Source organism: Trifolium pratense, linkage group LG3, assembly GCF_020283565.1.
Source record: "Trifolium pratense cultivar HEN17-A07 linkage group LG3, ARS_RC_1.1, whole genome shotgun sequence".
NCBI lineage: Eukaryota > Viridiplantae > Streptophyta > Magnoliopsida > Fabales > Fabaceae > Trifolium > Trifolium pratense.
The window spans coordinates 17844709-17865766 of record NC_060061.1 but is presented as its reverse complement, the minus strand read 5'-3'; the positions used below and the strand labels follow the sequence as shown (position 1 = coordinate 17865766).

General features: G+C 35.8%; 1 protein-coding gene across 2 annotated transcripts; it reads left to right on the top strand.

Moving 5' to 3' along the window:
- Positions 1 to 3870: 3870 nt before the first annotated feature.
- Positions 3871 to 14140, top strand: LOC123914025 (homeobox-DDT domain protein RLT1-like). Of its 2 annotated transcripts, none has more exons than XM_045964999.1 (18): positions 3871 to 4793; positions 4945 to 5382; positions 5991 to 6061; positions 6649 to 7038; positions 7163 to 7252; positions 7367 to 7531; positions 7630 to 7852; positions 7981 to 8081; positions 8378 to 8464; positions 8564 to 8716; positions 8819 to 8974; positions 9216 to 9425; positions 9505 to 10158; positions 10243 to 10758; positions 11655 to 12275; positions 12364 to 12468; positions 12570 to 12830; positions 13041 to 14140. In XM_045964999.1, exons 1-18 carry the CDS (start codon positions 4583 to 4585, stop codon positions 13839 to 13841), a joined length of 5253 nt encoding a protein of 1750 aa, XP_045820955.1. In that variant the 5' UTR covers positions 3871 to 4582; the 3' UTR covers positions 13842 to 14140. The 2 variants fall into 2 exon arrangements, with proteins under 2 accessions (XP_045820955.1, XP_045820954.1); XM_045964998.1 differs by having other exon boundaries at positions 13038 to 14140.
- Positions 14141 to 21058: the final 6918 nt, after the last annotated feature.

The following is a 21058-nucleotide window of genomic DNA, read 5'->3' as shown; positions in this document are numbered from 1 at the left end:
AACTTTTTTTTCCGACTCATGGACTTAGTTAAGTTACCAGAAGATCTAATGCTGTTGCTGCGGCCGGATTCTAGCCATGGGAAGAAAAGGGGAATTAATGGTTCTACCTTTTGAACCATATTCTATCACATTTGATGAGATTGTATACTCTGTTGATATGCCACAAGTCATTTTCAAAGTTATAAATTAGCATTTGGTTTATATCATCAAGGTTTTGAATTGCAGTCATAGTTGCATTGCAATTACTTCGCAATTGTTGATATCGTGGAAAATTTAATGTTCAAATATAGTTGATGCGACCAAAATCATAGTTACGATGCTATTGCACAGGCATAAAAAACCTTGACATCAAGACTATTAATTAATGCACTAGTAGTAAAAAACCTTGCGATTACTTCGCAATTGTATACTCTGTTCCTAATAATATTTGTGTCCCAACCTAATCCTCACAAACAATTATTTTTTGTTCATAGTTTTTCATGTTTGAATAATTCGATCCGACCCTGGCTGCCAAATAATATCGCCTTCTTTTCCTTTTAGTATGAACTTATATTGGATTGATTTACCAGCCGACATATCTTGCTCACATATTTTCGGTGTTCTTTCACCTTTAATTACAAATGTGTCACATAGTAAGAGTTCGACAACATTTTGAAACAGAAAACAAAGTGAAAACAAGGTCGCAATTGAAAGTGTGGTAATAAAAAACGATTTCGAGCCCTAAAAAAGTTTTCCACCAAACAATTTCTTCATGCTTTAAAATGTTCTACCATATCAACGGTAATGCATCTAAAGGGTTCCATGAACCAAGCATAGGATCATCTCCAACACTATGAAAAACTGTTCCCCAAAGTCACAATCTTTTAGTAGTTGAAATTCGACATGAACGAACTTTGACTCATCTGCATAACACAAATTACAATGTTAGGAATTTGAGTTGTAAAAAATATAAAGTAAAAAAAATCCATATTAAGCGATTCGAACCAACTTGTTTGCTCACTTTCACTTTGTTGAATTTGAGGCTCAACAGTTTTCAACTCTACCTCCTACAACATTCATGCAGAACAACATAATCACTCATCAAATATGCCAAAATATATAGACCCTTTTTTGGATAAACAACTTTATAAAGCACTTAAACCCTAAACTATAAATCCTAAACAACTTTATATGATAAGTGCTTATATGATAAGTGCTTATGTTTTATCTTTTGTTACTTCTATAACAAAAGTCAAACATTTTTATATAAGCTATGAGTTTTCATAAGCTATCCTGGAGATCTTATATATGAAAATAAGCTGAAAACACGCGGCTTATGGACTTACAAATGTTTATGTCACTAAATTCTCTCAAATAAAGTCAAACATTTTTATATAAGCTATAAGTTGCCAATGAGATTGATATAATAACTGATCATGGATTTCAAGAGAGACAGAAATTGTTGGATAGGGTAATGAGAGGTTCTTGTTGAAGCTCAAGGAAAGAATTGATAGGTAACCAATGAAGATTCTTGTTTTCATTTTCACTTCAACTAATAAACACGAGAATATAGATCGAGTATTTTTCTCACCATTTTCTTCTGATGTCTTTTTTACTAGAGTTGGGATTGAGATTCCAACAATTGAAGTTAGATATGAGCACCTAAATATCAAGGCAGAAGCTTATGTGGGATGAAGAGCTTTGCCTACTTTGCTGAACACTATTACTAACGCAGCGGAGGTAAACGACTAGCCTCTGATTTTTTACAGAATTGTAATTTGTAACACCCCCATGATCAATATACACTCAATGGCACAAATCCAGTCAATGATCAACGGGTCCTCCTTGGGGGCTATATAAACACTTTCACAAAGGGTTAAAGTATGCAATTTCAATCCTAAAACATCTCATCCTGCATTATGATACTAACTTGAGCATTTGAATCACCAACTTCAACTTTGACGATTATCTCCTCGATATTGGCCACCAATTCTAATCACTCAAAATCACAAAATACACATAATTTTGAGTTTCTTTTTTGGCCATTCTAAATTCAAAAAAAAAAAAAAAAGCGTCTGAATCCTAAAATCTAAATAGGAATATTTTTTGTTTCAAAAAAAAATATTCACCAAATATTTTCCCTCTATTAAATATGATGATGATTGTTCTTCTCCCTTGCGTCGCTCAATTGAAAAAATATATTACCAAAAAATATCTTTCCTTAAGATTTATACTACTGAAAAATACAACTTTTAGTGAGAATAGGGTTCTAAGCAATTAAAGGCGGAAATAGGGATGTTAATTTGACCCGTAAATAGGAATTTTCGTGGGAATTGTCCCATTTACAAGACCAACAAATGAGGAAATTTTCTTCATGGGAATGAGGATGGAGGAGAAAGTCCCCCGAGAGGTTTGATGATGAAGACGAGATTTTATCTCTGGAGGCTCTGTCCCCGAATACTTAATTAAAATAATATTTATAATTTTATGTGTATACCATGTTTATTATTGTTATAAAACTCACAATAATGTCTTAACTTTTGTATTTTGTTTTATGATTAAACTTTATTTTATTTTTTTACAACTATATTTTGATTGAAAATAAAATAAATTTAAGGTTGATGAATCTCTGCGAAAACTGTAGGGATCCGTAGAGATGAGGATGATGTAGAAATACCCTTCGAAATGGAGAATAAAATTGTGAATGAAGAATTGTTTTCAGCTGGACCTTCAGTCCAATAACAGGTGAAGACATCTCAACGGGCCTTCGGGCAAGGCCTAATCACATCTAGCCCACGAGCACGGACCTCCGTCCAACGACCACATTAGAATGATGGGCATTTACTATCCATCTTGGTTCATAAGCCATTTTGCTACAACCACTTGAGGACATTAATATGTTCATCAAGGGCATTTGCCCAGCGCCAGGGGCTATATATACTCCTCTCATGCAGAGGAGCATGGTACATTCTAATCATTCTTAAAATATTTGCTCTACTTTTTGTACTGACTTGAGCGTTGAAGCACTTGCAAATACAAAATCCAGTCAACTCATCGAAGTTGAAGAGGAGCACCACTGAACAAGGCCGACTCTGATCCTAATAAGATCTAGAATATTTTAGATGTCGCTCAATCTCTACCCTGTTAATATCCCAGACATAAAGAAAGAGATGCCACTCTATTGACTTTCAGACGCGCCCTACGAATTTACACAAATACCCAAAAAATACTCTACCTTTATAACGTCCGCTACTTAATTAGCCACTACTTAAGTAGTGGACGACATTTTTTAAAAATTCTCATTTTTATAATATCATCTACTTAAGTAGCGAAAATATAAACAGGGAAAGACGTAAAGTGCACGAGTAACCGGTATGAATATGATGAAAATGAAAAAGAGATCTCATAAAAAAGCACCAATTTCTATCGTGGTCCAAGACAAACAAACCGGGCCCACGAAAACATAAACGTGAAACATCGCTGCGTACGAAATGAATGAAAATCAACCAAACCAAGCGTCCGAGCCTTAGCCAAAAAACGTGAAAACAAGCTTTACAGTATTAATTTATAGAACCATTCCGAAGCAAAGTCAGCAATTCTTTCCTTTCGTAACCAAAAAATCGTTCCACACACAACCCAAATTTCCCCAATCAGCTACATTTTACACTCTAGAAAAGCATAACAACAAAAAAGAAACAATAATAAAATAAATAAATAGAAATAGAAAAAATCCCAGACAAGAACATCCAAAAAATGAAAAAATAGCTGGAGGAAAAGACACACACATGCAGTCACATAAAAACATCATCGTATAGTATACTTGTGATTTTTTAATCCAAAAAAAACATTTATAAATTTAAATTAAACATGTAACGCTGAGACATTTATTTAAGGTTAGTAGTAACATAACATTAACTAACCCAAACAAAAAGAAAGACAAAAGTGATTTTTCTTATCTTTGGCGTGTTTTTGTTTTTAAGAAACAAAAAAAAAGTCCTGTTTGACAGGAACAACATACACACAATCTCAATCCCACTCACAAACAAATCACACCGTTCGTTCATAATAAAGAGAACCCAAATAAAAGAAAAACAAATCTTGATTATTATTCGAGAAGATAAACATAATAAATTTTATAAAAATAAAAAAGTGGAAATTAATATGAAAGGTTGTGATGAAATTTTAGTAGTAGAAGTCAAGAGCAACTATTGTGTAGTTGGTTTATTATTTTGGATTTTCGATTGGGATTTTTTATAATTAATATTCTTCTAAACTCTATTGCTTTTTATTCTTCTTCGTTCATAATCATAATCTTTCTTTTCAATTCCTCATTGCACGCTTTCTTTCTTTGTTTCTTCTTATTATTTTTCATCTATATATTTTGATTTCGATCTCATAATATTCTTGTGCTTTTTCCATTGCTTGATTATCACGGAATTTTGATTCAAGAGATAGAGAGAGAAAAAGCATAATAATAAAGATACGAAATTGATTTTTTCAGCAAACCCTAGTTTTTGTTTTTTCTTCTTGAGGGTTCTTGCGATTTCTAGGTTTTTGTGAAGCAGAGACTGCAAAGTTGCGATCTTTGATTGATTTTTTGGTGATGGAAGGTGAGGCTAGTTCGGAGGGGGATAGTGATCGGAAAAGGGGTGGTGGTGGTGGTGGTGATGATAACAGCGATGAGAATAACAACAATAAGAACAATAACGATGGAAGCAATAGCAAAATTGCGGTTTCTAATGAGGGGCAAAGCAAACCTAAACGACAGATGAAGACGCCGTTTCAGCTTGAAACCCTTGAGAAAGCTTATGCTTGTAAGTTGTTTATACTCATAACCCTTTGTTCTTCAATTTCATCAATTTTGTTTTGTTTTTGTGTGTTTTAGATTTTTCGTTTGTAATTGATGAATTTTGTGATTCTCAAATTTTGTTTTGGTTGATTCTGTGATGTTTTTGGTTTGATTAGTGGATAATTACCCTTCGGAGCCGGTGAGGATCGAGTTGTCTGAGAAATTGGGGTTGACGGATCGACAGCTGCAGATGTGGTTTTGCCATAGGAGGTTGAAGGATAAGAAGGAATCGGCTCCCAAGAAGGCGCCACCACCACGGAAGACAGTGGTGGAGCCTTTGCCGGATTCCCCGGTGGATGACCTCAGAATGGGCTCTGAGCATGGTAATGGGTATGGATCAGGGTCGGGTTCAGGTTCCAGTCCGTCTACCCGGTTGGAGGGTCGGAATGCAATGCCCTTGAGTGTTGGTTATTACGAGTCTCCGCAGGTTGAAATGGAGCTTAGAGCAATTGCTTGTGTGGAGGATCAGTTAGGTGAACCATTGAGGGAAGATGGACCCATTCTAGGAGTGGAGTTTGATCCATTGCCACCAGATGCTTTTGGGGCACATATAGGTATATGATAATAGCTCCTATCGTCACTGATTGTGTATTTGAGTTACTAAATGCTGTAGTTTTAGTTTCTTTTACATCATTTGTTGTTATTTCTTAACTCTTGAATTAACTTGGCATATCTGAATTTCTTATATTCCTTGCATTGTACAATTTGTACACCTATTTAGGCATCATCATCAAAATGTTAAGATCTGCTGGATTTTAGAAAATGTATGACATGTTTTTTCCCAGACAATCAGAAAATGATTTCTGTTCATTTCCTCGTTTCACTTCAGTGTTTCCCGGTACAAATCCGTGAGAACTAAACATATTTTTTCCAATCAGAAACCATTATTTGTTTCATTTCCTGTCTTTGTTGTCCATTTTCAAAGTTTTGCACAAGAAAATAAACAGTGAAAAGAACCCTTATTGACTGTTGTGGCTCTATTTCTGTCATAAGTATGCTTTCAATTTCATATGGATACATTTTGTATATGCCTTTGCTTTTCATATCTAAGACTGTTTCTCTGCGATTGAAAGAAGTTGGTTAAATCGATAATATGATGTTATAAGTTGTTTGTGATCTGCGCATAGCTACTAACACTTCTGTTATATGTTTTCTTGATCAGAACACCAGAAGCGACCTCGTCTTACCTATGACGGGAAAATGTATGGAAGACATGATGTCAGAACAAACAAGGTGGGTTTTCTCTACTCTATAACAGTATAGTATATTTTGGTCAGTAAAATGAATCTTGTCTGAATTTTGAGGTAGCTATGATGATTGAGTACCTTCTTTAAGTTTAAATGCTTGTCTTTCATGTCAGTTTATAGCTGCATATTCCTTTAGTTCTTATGCTGTTTGGGATTTTATATTTTTCTGAATGGCCAACTGGTAGTACCAGCTTGAAACAGGACAGACTTCTATATAATTTGTGATAAATACGCACTTTAATTTCTTAAACACATTTTATTTATATGCTAATTTTGTAAAAGGAAAATGGAAGAAGTGGAAAATGTTGAGTTAGCCTCAGCTTTTGTTGTTGGTGGCATGCTTAGATTTAGGTGTGTTCTCTTGGTAAGTTTGTATGTCTATGATGTTTATTTTTTTGGTAGTATCTTTTGTCTTGAACTTGTGGATAATCTTTTTAAATGCTCTTTTGATGCAAATATTCTTCTGTCTGTTTCCCTTCATTGGTTTGAGGCCTGGCAAATTATTTTTTCAAATGGCTGGTTATGTTTATTTTTAGTGTTTTACTGCTTGATTTGAAATGAGCTTTATTCTAGGCTATGTCAAGGACATCCCATGAATATCAATATCTACCAAACCAGTCTGGCAATAAATCCGATGCTTTTGGACAGTTCGGCCAATCTCATTTACATACTCCGAAGGAGGGTCCTTCGAGAAACTCTCCACTACCTAGAATTCATGCCACCAAGGGTCATTCTTCTCGTGTTTCTCTTTTGTCTCAACAAGACAAGAAAGGGAGTCCCTACCTATCTCCTCCTCTGGATGATGATGTTGCCCCTACACAGGAAGTGTACACAAACATGGCGAATGTTGGAATGAACTCCCACCAAACTGATTGCCAAACTGGTGGGTCAGAAAATCCCTATGCTTCACCCAGTGGACAAATTTTGCAAAACAATGCAACGCATAACGAGAGAAAACGGAAGGTATTGAGCTATCTTCACTATTTAATGTTGTAATTTTGTTCAGCCTTCAACTCTTGGGAAGTATATAATCTATTATTTTCAAAGGATGATTTTTTATGTTTTTTTTATCTTTGACTGCATGTAGGGTGATGATGGCAAAATTACAAGGGATGTTGAAGCCAATGAGATGAGAATCCAGAAAGATCTCGAAAAACAAGATAACCTTAGAAGAAAGGTTTTACTTAGATGAATTTAGTTTAGCCTGCTATCATACATTTTGTGTAGGTATAACAATGTCACATTTGCATTTTTTTAAACTAATCTCTACTTTTCCCTTCTATTTTTTTAGAATGAGGAGCGGATAAGGAAAGAAATGGAGAGACAAGATCGTGAAAGAAAAAAGGAAGAAGAGAGATTGATGCGTGAGAGACTGCGTGAAGAGGAAAGAACAAAACGAGAGGAAAAACGTGAAATTGAACGAAGGGAAAAGTATTTGCTGAGAGAAAATTTAAAAGTAAGTTTTAAAGTCCAATGGTTATAGCCTTATTTTAGCTAATATTTAAAAATTTGATAATATATATATTCTATTTGCACATGTTCTTTCTTACAAAGGCCGAGAGAATGAGGCAAAAAGAAGAGCTTCGGAAAGAGAAAGAGGCAGAGAGAAGAAAAGCTGCCCTTGAGAAGGCACATGCCCGTAAAATAGCTAAGGAATCCATGGAACTTATTGAGGATGAACAGCTGGAAATGATGGAGTTAGCTGCTTCAAGCAAAGGGCTTTCCTCTATTATCCGTCTTGATTTTGATACTTTGCAAAACATTGAATCATTTAGGGGTGAGATTTTTTGTTTTGTTTGTAATTTTAAATAAAAATCATGTACTTGTTCAGTATTTATCTGTAGATAGAGATACTAAAAAAGGAGAATGAATTTCAAGTATTGAAACCATGTTATTATGTTGTAGGTTCACTGTGCGTTTTCCCACCCGAGAATGTAAAGCTAAGAAAACCATTTGCTATCCAACCATGGATCAACTCAGAAGAGAATATTGGCAACCTTCTCATGGTATGTTCTCATCATGACTTTTGCTTCCTTATAACATCATGTACACAACTTAGTGCGAAATTCTTAAATTACCTGGTGTGGATGTGACTTTCGGCAAACGGTACATGTGGCTTTGGCCTTCAGCAGTCGAAGTTAAAAAATTTACTTTCCTATTATCTTTTAGTGCATGGAGCTTATTTGTTGGATCAGCAGTTCTGTAGATGCTCTGATTTTCTTTTCCACATATTGCACCAATAGTTTATACTTGATTTGAGGCTGCTGATTTAAGGTTTGAAAGCTGTGATTGTCTATTTCAGGTTTGGAGGTTTTTGATTACCTTTGCTGATGTTCTGGAATTATGGCCTTTTACACTTGATGAGTTCGTGCAAGCATTTCACGATTATGTCAGTCGGTTTGGCTTTTGCTAGTGATATTGTGTGATTAATTTAAACTATTTTTGTGCATCATTTGCTCATTCTGGGTGCTCAAATGATTTATCTCAGGATTCAAGATTGTTAGGTGAGATACATGTTGCTATCCTTAAGGTGATAATAAAAGACATTGAAGATGTTGCAAGGACACCTGTTACAGGATTAGGAATGAATCAGAATGGTGCTGCAAATTCTGGAGGTGGCCATCCAGAGATTGTGGAAGGGGTAAGTTTAGATATTTTTTAAATTACACTTGTCCTTTTTTAAGAGAAATTGTGGTTTTATCAACAGAATCCAGTCCTATAATTGCCTTTATTACGATGATAGGCATATGCATGGGGCTTTGACATACGGAATTGGCATAAGCACTTGAATCAATTGACATGGCCAGAAATTTTCCGACAGCTAGCATTGTCTGCAGGATATGGACCACAGTTCAAGAAAAGAAGTATTACAAGTTCACGTGCAAATAGTAAAGATGAGGTTCAGTTTTCTTTATTCTGCTTTTTAAAATTCCAGCTGCTATAAAAATTCTTTTGTTACATGAATACCTCCATATTTTAGTGATTTTAAGAATGAGAGTTGAGAAATATAGTTAATTTATAATTTCAGGATGGTTTCTTATGAACTTATATTATGCATTTTAATCAACAGTTCAATCTTTGTATGGGGTCTTAATGTCATTGTGTAGAATAAGTGGATCTCATTCTATATCTAATTACAGGGAAGAAGTTGTATAGATACCATTTCTGCGCTTCGTAATGGTTCAGCAGCTGAAAATGCGGTGGCAAAAATGCAGGAGAGAGGTCTATTAGGACCTCGAAGATCTAGGCATCGGTTAACTCCTGGAACAGTTAAGTTTGCAGCATTTCATGTTCTCTCGCTAGAGAGTGGTGATGGATTGAATGTAATAGAGCTTGCCGAAAAAATTCAGGTGAGTTGCATGTCCCATATTCAATGCTCTTTATTGTCAAGTCTGTTCTGTTCTTAATTTGTGTGTTCCTACCTGTCAGAAATCTGGTCTTCGGGACCTGACAACCAGCAAGACACCCGAGGCATCAATTTCTGTTGCTTTGACAAGAGATGCCAAGCTTTTTGAAAGAGTAGCCCCATCAACTTATTGTGTACGTGCTGCATTTAGAAAGGATCCTGCTGATGCTGAGTCCATTCTTTCCGAAGCAAGAAAGAAAATTCAGATATTTGAAAATGGGTTTCTAGCTGAGGAAGATGCTGATGATGGTGAAAGAGAAGAGTCAGAAAGTGAAGTCGATGAGGATCCTGAAGTTGATGATTTGGTTAATCCTTCAAGTGTTATCAAAACATCTGATCATTGTAATGATTTTTCATCAAGTGGAAAAGAAAATCTAGGTCATGATGCAGAACTTAAAGATGAGTTCGATAAGGATCTGCCTTATCCTGACAATGGTTCTAAGAGTGCTGATCGTCCACGTGCTGTTTCTGGACAACCTGTTGCTTGTGAAAATCTAAATGCCAGAAATCTAGGTGAAGATAACATGGAAATTGATGAAAGTAAGTCTGGAGAGTCATGGATTCAAGGGCTTACTGAAGGAGAGTATTCTGATCTCAGTGTAGAGGAGCGATTAAATGCTCTTGTTGTATTGGTTGGTGTGGCAAATGAAGGAAATTCAATCCGTGTTGTTCTTGAGGTAAACTTTATTCCATAAATATATTCCCAACTTGATTTTGTATTTATTTATTTATTCATCAAATTGACAACGAGACTTGTTCAGGATCGTTTGGAAGCAGCAAATGCTCTGAAGAAGCAAATGTTGGCAGAAGGACAGATAGATAAAATTCGCCTGAAAGATGATAATGTCATTAAATCAGATTTTCCAAAGGTTGAAACACAGCTTACATGTGCTGCTGTGGAGGGTAACCAAAGTCCATTGCTTGATATTAATAATAATGAGGAATCTCCCAGCAAAACAGAAAATAAAAGACTAGCTCTTGTTGGACAAAACCTGCCTGAAAAGCTCTCATCAAGTCAAGATCTCTGCATAGGTCCTGACAATCCTCAGACCGTGTTATCTGCGCAATATTCAAAACGGTCACGATCTCAATTGAAATCTTATATTTCCCAGCTAGCAGAGGAGATGTACATCTATAGATCCTTACCCCTTGGGCAAGACCGCAGACATAATCGATATTGGCAATTTGTTGCATCTGCTTCTTGCAATGATCCTGGCTCGGGAAGGATCTTTGTTGAATATCATGATGGCAAATGGAGGCTTATTGATTCTGTAGAGGTAAACTGTCTTGTAACTTCTTTTTTCCTAATAGGCTGTTTGATGTTTTGCCGATCATCTCATTTCTAACTTTGATAGAGATCATATCAGTGCTTTTGAAACTAGACTAAACATTGAACTGCTAATAAAGACACTAGTTTGTGGTTCAACGAATAGTAACAAAAGATGTGTACTGTATAGTGGTAGAATTGGGGGGCTATGTTTGACAGCTCAGGTCTTAACAATCAAGTTTCTAGCATTGTCCAACATTAAACAGAGAACCAGTTTGTAATAAAATGAACCAGTTTGCATGTTTCACTGGTTCTTTGGCAATGTTACTGAAATTAAGATTCTATCTACCTAGAATCGGGAGGAGGTCGATTTATATCAATTTTAAATTATTCATTAGTTTATATTCGTTTGTCCTGATTTCAACCTTTACCAAAGCCATATATTTTCTTCATGGTATCACTATCATCCTATATAACATATTTTTTATTAACCCGATGTTATTTTATAGTGACAATGTTTCACCTTCCTATTAGGGTCGTGGCTAAATCCAGCCTCATCCACACTACTCTGGTCATAACCAGTCATTTTTTTCTCCGCAACATTGCCTTTCTGGCTGGATTTCGTCCCTTTACTGCCATCTACTAACATCTGTTTTTGCCATTAACACTACTGAATGCTGTATCCCGTCCAACCTGGTAACCACCAAAGCCCTGGCTTATTCTTAGTCATCCCTTTGTTTGCGTCTTTCTAAAGTTTCGTATATATTCTCATTTCTTAGCTAGCCAAATATGGAAGTTATCCGCGGTGCTTTTTATCTCTAGGTGCTGCTATTTTGTGAATTTAAGTATTGTTTTCGGCTTTGTTGTAGTAGTTCTAATATAATATATTTAACTAATTGTGTACAGGCCTTTGACACCCTTCTGAGCTCACTGGATTCACGTGGCATCAGGGAATCACATTTGCGTCTAATGTTGCTAAAGATTGAGAATATATTTAAGGAAAATGTTCAAAAGAATGCAAAATGTGCCAAAATCGGAAACACAGATGAAATCCATGTTAAAAATGAAGCTGATGAAACAGATTCCAGTCCTGACAACCATACTAGATCTGACAGTCCTAGTAGTACTCTTTGTGGATTGAGCTCTGATACTTCAGAAACTTCGTCATCCTTCAGAATTGAGCTTGGGAAAAGTGAGAGCGACAAGAAATCTGCCTTGGGAAGGTATCAAGATTTTCAAAAATGGATGTGGAAAGAATGTTATAACCCATCGATATTATCTGCAATGAAATATGGGAAAAAGAGATGCAAACCTCAGGTTGACATATGTGATACCTGTCTTGACCTTTATTGCTTGGAAGATTCCCATTGCAGTTATTGCCACCGCACTTTTCCATCAAATGATGGATTTAATTTTTCCAGACATGCTTTTGAATGTGGAGACAAGTTACCTAAAGATATTTGTATTTTGGATTCTTCTCTTCCTTTGCGGACAAGACTGCTTAAGGCAATACTGGCTTTTATTGAGGTGAGTTGATAATGTGACTTTTTTTTCCACCGAATTTCAAATGTTGGCCTTTTGAGGGACATGTTATATTTACATTTCTGATTTTTAGGTATCTGTTCCACCTGAAGCATTTCAATCAATTTGGACAGAAGATATTAGGAGGCTTTGGGGTGTGAAGTTGAACAGATCTTCTTCTGTTGAGGAACTTCTACAGGTTCGCCAATTCAATGAAAGCTTTATATGCCATATCTTTGTAACATTTTAAAGACTGAGAATCAGTTAAGACATTTCAAAATTTAACAATCTATATTGCAGATATTGACTCTATTTGAGAGAGCACTAAAGCGAGATTTTTTATCATCATCATTCTCTACCACTGGGGATTTGTTGGGGATGAGCACTCTGTTGGAGAGTGCTGCACATACTTCCATGGATCTTGAATCAGTTCCTGTACTTCCATGGGTTCCGCGGACCACTTCAGCTGTGTCTCTCAGACTTTTTGAGTTTGACACATCCATCGCTTACGTTAAGCTAGAGAAACCTGAGCTGTATGAGGAGAAAGAAGCTAGATACATAGTGAGTCCCTTTCTATATTCCTTGTTTTTTTTATTAGACTGCTCTTGCTCTAAAACTTTTGCGATGCGGTTGGTAAGTATTACCATGAAAGGTTTGTGGGCTATTGTGTCTGAGACATTTATTGAGCAGTTTGTGACTGTTTTGAGGGAAATTTTCCATGCTATTCTTATTAATATTAGTCATCTAACTCGCTTTGCTTTCTTGCAGAAGCTTCCTTCAAGATATGCCTCTGTCAAATCTACTAAAGTGGTTGAGCCAGCAGACTTGGAGCGTGATGAATTAATGAAAGTGAAATCTGCCCCTATTGGGCGCAGCAGCAAAAAAAGGGGACGAGTGAATCATGATAAAGGAAGGACTAAAAAGCTGTCTAAAAGAACGAATGATTCCAAACAAGATAATGTCCACCACAATTTTATTGTCACTGATAATCTAAGTCAAAGAATAAAACAGCAGGGACAAGGATCACAAGGACAAGCAGGTGGACGTGGCCCTCGGACAGTTAGGAAAAGGAGAGCAGAGAAGAGGGTTGTTGAAGATTATTTGTTGGATGATAGGGCTGCCAATCATAGCTTCAATATTGGTAGAGAACCATCTAGAATCTTGGATGAGGACTGGAATTATGAGAAGACAGGTCCCATCCATATGGAAGCTGCTGACGTGAGTAGCAGCAGTGAAGAGGTTGAATATGATGACAACGCCCAGGCAGTGGAATCTGATGACAATGTCGAAGCAGTAGAGTACGGTCAAGGAAACTGGGAGATAGGTTTTAATGGTACCCCCAACAGATGGAATAGGGATTTGGTTGGAATGAGCGATGAAGATGCGGAAGCTTCTGAAGATGACAATAACAATGGCATTGAAGATAATGAAGTGGAAGAGGAAGAGGAAGTGGAAGAGGAGGAGGGTTCTGAGGCAGATGTTATGAGCGAGGGTTCAGATGGTATGGCCAATAATAGAGTTGTAAATGAAGAAAGCTCAGACTCAAGCGACTCTGAAGAGTCTTCTGAGTAGAACAGTGTTTTTTGTGTGATCAACTAAAAGGGATTGCATTTCAAGGCTGTATTGCTTTTTTTTTCTTTGTACACTGCGGCTTTACAAGGTAAGATACTTGTGCAGTTGTGCTCCAAGTCATGCCATGGCTCCAAAGGTTTGATAGGTTATGTAGAATTATAGTGTATATTATCCATGCAGAGTGGATTCTTATACTTTTAGGCTTTTTCAAGTGGAGGGCTAAGCCTAATTTTCCCCCCTTCACTTGTAATAGATATTCTCATTAATTAATAAATCGGTATACTTTGAATGTGTCTTTAGTTCTTCTCTTCATATAAATTTATCATGAAAATTTAACTAGTTTACAAGGTGGTGTAATAATTGTATTTCTTGAAGCATTCGTAGGATAGATGAAGTGAAATTTTTTTGTCATTTTAAATGCCAAATCAACATTCTTAAATAAAATTTATGCAAAGAAATTCATGTAGTACAACCTTGTGGCATTTATGTTTGTCACTTGTGTTGTTCTTTTCAATGGTGTCTATCCCGTTTGTTTGGATAAATATATTAAGTTGCAGTTTATAGCTTAAACGTATGTTATGATAATATTATGATAAACTTTTATGTATAAATTATTTTTATAAACATGCCATGTCATAAGTTGAGAATATCTTTGATAAATCTCTCAAAGAGGTCCAGTACCTCTTATATCGAAGTCATCATAAACTTCTTGATCTTCACTTGTACATGTACTCTTGTAAAAAGGAAACTTCTTCATCTTGATCTTCACTTGTACTCTTCTGAAAAGGAAGGTGTGAATATAATTATTTAATTTACTCTAAATCTATATCGGGATTGCTTTGGAAGTTTATAGGGGTGTCAATATAATTACTTAATTTAAATGTGTAGATCTGAAAAATTTCAGATTCAAACTTCAGTCCTTTCGATAATATTTACTAATTGAACCGCTTCATTTACGGGACATATTATTGCTTAATTTTTGTTACCAAAAGGCTAAATTGTGTAAAGTTAATTTGGCGCATATGGGTCCACAGATCCTAGCTCAAATAATAAAAATGCTAAAATTATTAGGTCGGACACTGATTAGGGTTCAAACCTCGATCCCTTCACTTTTTGTGTGTGAATTTCTAATAACTTGTCATCCCATCTATTTACAAATTGAGCAATAGTAATATTGTAATACTAACAATTAAAATTGCTTATAAGAAAAATAATAATTTTTTTGACAGGAAATAAAAAAAAAATTATTAGGCTAAATTTGTGATAAAATTCACTATTCTAACAACAATCAGAGTGATAGTATTTCATTTATTGGAAAAAATTTGGGTATAAATTCTAGTGCACAAGACAAGAAGGCTTAGTATTATTTGCCACTTGCTACTAGCATTGGCTTAGAAGAAACGAAATATACATGCTACAACTAGGGATGTCGACGGGCGGGACGGAGAGTATTATACTATACAATTCTCCATAGTTTATAATGATCTTATCTCCACTCCGATTTTCAGCTTCGGAAAGTATTTTTCCTCTATTCCCATTCTCCGTTCTTATTTTAATAAAGTGTTCGAAGATGAACTCTCCACGGGGCGGTAGATTAAATCTCATCCCCAAAACTCCTTAAGAGGACTTTTTCCTCCATCTCCATCCATGCGGAAATTTTTTTCCCTTATTCGGGTCCCCAAATAGAACAATTTCCACGGGGATCCTTATTTACAGATCAAATTGACATCGCTAACTACAACATTGATAAATTGAAGAGTTTTAGTATTTTTTTTATAAAATTAATCAATTAACGATATTTTTTATGAATTAAGGAGTTATTTGTCAACTATTATGTTTTAGAGAAAATCATTTCATAAGAAAAAACACAATTTCATAGTTTAAAAATATTATACTAAATTATACATTTTTTTTTCGTAAAAGATATTCAATATTTACTATTATGAGTAATAAAAATTTAAAAAGAATTTATTTCGCTAACCGTTTTGATAAATAATATTTTATTATTATAACTTTTTAAATGGTCAAATATACATTAGACTTTATTGAACAAATATCCATTTTATATACTTTTCCTTCTCTCTCCTTACCAAATCAAATTTGTAGTAACTATTTTTTTTTATCACCACACATAAAAGTCAGAAATTAAACGCCTAACCACTTACCTAAAAGGTCGAAAATTCTTACCACTAATCTATTTATTGTTAATTAACATTTGTAATAACTATTTTACCCTTTTCTTTTTTGGTGGTGGGCTTTAGAGTTTAGACTAGTCAACTAACTCACCGGAAAAAAGAGTACTAGTCAACTAATTGTTTATACACTTTTTCTTTTGTGAATTAAACTTTAGATTTTTGCTTTACTTTTTATTTTATTTTTGGTGACTTAGATTCTTGCTTTATAAATTATTAAAATCAGCAACATACATCATTCTAGGCGCACCTTTCGCGGGAATAACTAGGTGAAGAATATATCATAGCATAAAAATGACATGGAAGCTTCTCAATTTACCTTCACTATTCCTTTTCAGATTGTTCATACTTCATATACACCCCTTTCTTTTTCTCTGTTTACAACCTTGGTCTATGAGCTATCCAAATTTCTTTTACAAAAGTTATCTATCTATTCAAGAATCAAAGAACTGCATGCAATATATCCCAAAATAAGAAGAAGAAAATTGTCACACAAAATATAAGTGTCATGGTGGAACTTTTATGACCTCTATCAACTAAAATATCATGCTCGACATCGAGCGCTGAATGAATGACTTAACCTTTTCTATTCATTCTCTCTTCATTTTATAATGTTCATTAAGAACAATAGAAGAATAGATCGAATACACAAATTAGGGGCCGAACACCCTTGGACGACTAGAATTCAGTCGACATGAGATTTAATTATTAATTTGTACGAGGTCTAACAAATATTCTATGACGGTACAATCTTTCTCTAATTAAAGAAAATCAAATTTATGTTTGGATTTTATTTTCTTCTATTGAAACCTCAGTATAGAACATGTAAGATCTTCTTAAATCTTAACATTTAACAACCTAGTCAGATTTTCCATTCTTGTCTATTGCAACAAAAACAGTTACAAAGACTTCTCCAATTTACATGCTCCTTCCTTTTTATGACATAGATGAATCGAGATAAATTTTAGTAGCATCACATTCATATGGGCTACCTAAAGTAGTTGGCATGCATAGTGCATGACACAAATTGTACCCTAAAGATATATTAGATTCATCTACTTAGATTTCAATACCTAAAGTCCTTTTCTTTGAAAAAAAATTACTTGAAATTACCTACCTGACCCACTAAAATAAAGAGGTCGGTCAGTTTCTTTGTCCTATTTTAATTTTATGCAAATGCTAAATAATGCCATCGGGGCACTCTTTAAGCCCTTAAATAGTAAGCTATTTATAGAATTTTTATCGGAATGCGTAAAGTCAACGTATTGAAAATTGTACTCCCTCCGTCCCAAAAAGAATGACCCATTTTGAATATATGCACTATTCATATATATTGTTTTGACCATATTTTTCTACTAATAAATAAAAATAAATATTAACATATAAGATGTTGTTAGATTCGTCTCGATGAGTATTTTCAAAATATCAATTTTTTATAATTTTTACTATTATACAATTAAAGATATTAGTCGCCAAAGTTATGCATTGACATGCGTGTTTCGGTCAACTGGGTCATTCTTTTTGGGACGGAGGGAGTAGTATTTAACTTTTTGAATAAAAAGTTTCTTTAAATAGAATGCTTAAAGAGTGCCCCGGGGGCACTCGTTAGCAAGACCCTTAATTTTATGCTAATGTATTTGTCAAAGTTTAACTTTCACTAGTTTGAAATTTCAATTTTAATTACGGGATTAGTGCTTTAATTAATAAAAGAAAATCAATTCACCAATCGTTTTTAGTTGATCCAGTAGTGATTGATGCTAGGTTTGGTAGAGAAAATTATGGTTCGATATTTCGCAACCACGATCGAGATGAGGTGGAACCACTTGATACCAAAACTGACTCCCGAGCCAGATTCGACGATCTAGTGAGCCGGATACTTGTGGTGAAAGAAAAAAAAAACCAATGTCAAAGTAATGAATGAATGTGACAAAAATAAAAGTAATGCAAGTCAAATTAAGTACCGAACCTTCACTGACTTTTTATATGTGTGCAAAGAAATTGAGAGAGAGGCGCATGCACTATCACAAAATAATCCACTTAATTATAAACGCGCTTTTGAGGATCATTACTTATGTATCCACAATGCAGTAAAAGGGGTAGGTGTAGTCCATAATCTAGACAAAGTATAGAGGGATGGCACATGGAGTTGGCAACAAAATGCTATTATTTTCAATTTTTTCATGTCCCTACCCACTCCACAATCCACGCATAATTACTAGGACAGGCCTTTCTTCATTTGGTCTAATTTTCCATACTACTGTTTACGTTGGAATTTGGTAAACAACCGCTAGTTTAAGTATTTAAACTCGCGAGATCAACTAGTAAATCTCAAGACAATTTTGTGTTTATTCGCTTCAAGAAAACTGTTTGAATGTTCGTTTGAATAAGGAAACAAACACTTAGGAATTAAAAGATTTTAAAGCATACAAGAGAAACTAATTCGAATCGCCTCGAAGTAGCAGTTTCTCAAGCAAGTATCTGGATTCAGACTTGGAAAAAATTACTGGAGAACAAATTGCATTGAATGAAAACAATTACAAATAAAGATGGTTCACAAAACATACATTTCTCCTTCGAATTCCGTTCGTTCGATCGCTGAGTACTTAGAATTTTTAGAGAGAGTGTTCGTATAAATTTTGTGACCCTTGTTCTGAATGAAAAACTACTATAAATACTACTACAAAGTGGTAACTGTTTCTCGATCATCTGGACGCTCCTCCATTTGCCACGTCGACCACGTTCTCCACTTTCATCTTTCATTCCTTCAGCGCGCGCCAAGACCTTTTGGGCCGTTCGTTGTTCCTTCTTTGGGCTTGGCCCAGCTCTCCATCGGTTCGATTTCGCGCTTTCGATAGCTTCCTGGCAGAACCAAAATTGGACGCATTATCCATATCTTTCGAAGCGCTTTTTGGCTTCGACCTAGCTGGCTTTCGACGCCCCCTTTGAAAGTTTTATTTTAACAATATCACCTCCAAATCAATATTGGACCCACCAATTATATTTAATTGATAAATACCAAATTTATGTCTAACAAATTGCCCCCCAAAAATGCCATTTTCGACTATGTTTATCGCAAGAGGAAGTGGCGTTTTTGAAAGTATTAATGGATATCTTTCTTTTCCATTTATCTCTCCTATCGTTTAGACTGCCTTTCAAACTTTGGATTGGCTCCAAAACTTGTTTTTCTTTCCACCTGTCAAGGGGTTTGGACATTTGTCAACAAGGAAGTTGAAAAATTTGTTATTTTCCACAGACCGCGTGCCTCTATAAATAGCCATATCCTCCCTTTATTGCGTTTTTTCCAATTTTTCTCTGTCAACTGTTCATCTTCTTCTTCATCTTCCGCGATTCTTTCTTGAATTCTTGTTTCCAAAAGACTTCTTGTCTTCACTTTTCTACTTATCACCCAGTCATCAACTTTCTTTTCACTCGGATTTTCCTCAACCGTTGCAAACAACCTGTGATTCCCAAATTTAACCCTAATCACCATTCTTTCACGCCATCTTTATACCTTCATCAATGGCGTCAGATTCAGGTGTCAGAAAATTCCTTCCTTACGCCGGTAAGTGGACCGCCGCCACTCTTTCCTCTTACGACACGGATGTGGTTCCAGAACCATCATTGCGTTTAGACTTACAAAAGTTTTGGGAAAATCAATTAATCTTTCCTTATTCTGTTGATAACCTCGTGCATGCATTTGGGGGACCCAAACCAAGTGATAAAAGTCAGAATTCCAAGGTTTTGTCTATTTTTCCTGTTTATAAGCCTTGTGTTCCTAGGGTTTTCATTAGTGAACCCTATAATTTTAGCTATATCAAGGCGCCTAACAGAGTGTTTCGATCAGCTCCTTCTTTGAATGATCAATACCTTGGCTGGTTAGACAGGGTACAACGTGACAAAGCTGACATTTGGCAAGCTTGTGGCATTTATGACCTTATTCAACTTTCTCGGACCGGCCTTAAATACCAACAGGAAATGATTGTTGCTGCTTTGCACTTCTTTGAGTCTTCCACCAACACTTTCCACTTCGAATGTGGCATGATGACTCCTACACTACTGGATGTTGCTGCCATTACTGGCTTATCGCCTCTTGGCGACACTTATGATCCTTGCAAAGCTTCCGACACCATCAAATTCGACTTTCGAAACAAGTCTTACTCTAAATACATCGTGGAGAATCGAAAGACTAGTGATGAAGTAAGTGACGAAGAACACATCGCTTTCTTAACCTTATGGCTATCGCAGTATGTCTTCTGCACTCAATCTCTCCAAGTAGCCAAGAAATTCATCCCTATGGCTATTCAATTACATGAGTGCCAGCAATTCAACTTCGCTCGGCTTATTCTTGGATGTCTTTATGAATCCATGAGGGATGCTTGTGAACATCTTAAAAGAACAGGTGATGGATCCACCTTTTTAGGTGCTGGCCCCTTCTGGTTACTGCAATTATGGCTAACTGCCACTTTTCATGCTGAGCTTGACCTTTTCTTGCCTGAGCCATACTATGAGGAATCAAGAACACGTCGAGTCGAAGGCACGAGGTTGGCGAGAATGGTGCCTAGGGAAAGAGGCCTTGGTTATGATGTGGCTTTCCAACAGTATTTTAATACTTTCCTCAGCCTGAAGAAGTTCAAGCCTAGCTTTGCTCCCTTTGTGGATAGGCCACTTGGTCCTCCTTGGTTTACTCACAGATTTCCTTCTCCACCGGAATTCGAGACGGTAACCAACAACATTTGGGCTGCTTACTTGATGCCTACAGTCTTGTCCTGTCGAATTGGCTTGACCTCTGGAGATTTTGGGTTAGTTGGTTACTTCCCAAACCTGGTGTCTCGCCAATTTGGCTTAACTCAAATACTCCCAAAGAGCATATATTTGGAAGAGAGGGAGGTTTGTTTGGGCAAACATGGCATGACAGAACCACAGTTCCATTCATTCTTGAACCACTTCAATCAGCCTTCTTATGAGCTTACCCCATTCGACTTCGCTCCCTCACATGCCTGCACTAGGGAATTTTTTACCTGGTGG

Coding starts and splice junctions, on each gene's coding strand:
- LOC123914025 (XM_045964998.1), top strand. CDS start 4,583: ATGGAAGGTGAGGCTAGTTCGGAGGGGGATAGTGATCGGAAAAGGGGT. Junction 6,062..6,648: donor ATGATGTCAGAACAAACAAG/GTGGGTTTTCTC, acceptor GCTTTATTCTAG/GCTATGTCAAGGACATCCCA. Junction 12,831..13,037: donor AGAAAGAAGCTAGATACATA/GTGAGTCCCTTT, acceptor GCTTTCTTGCAG/AAGCTTCCTTCAAGATATGC.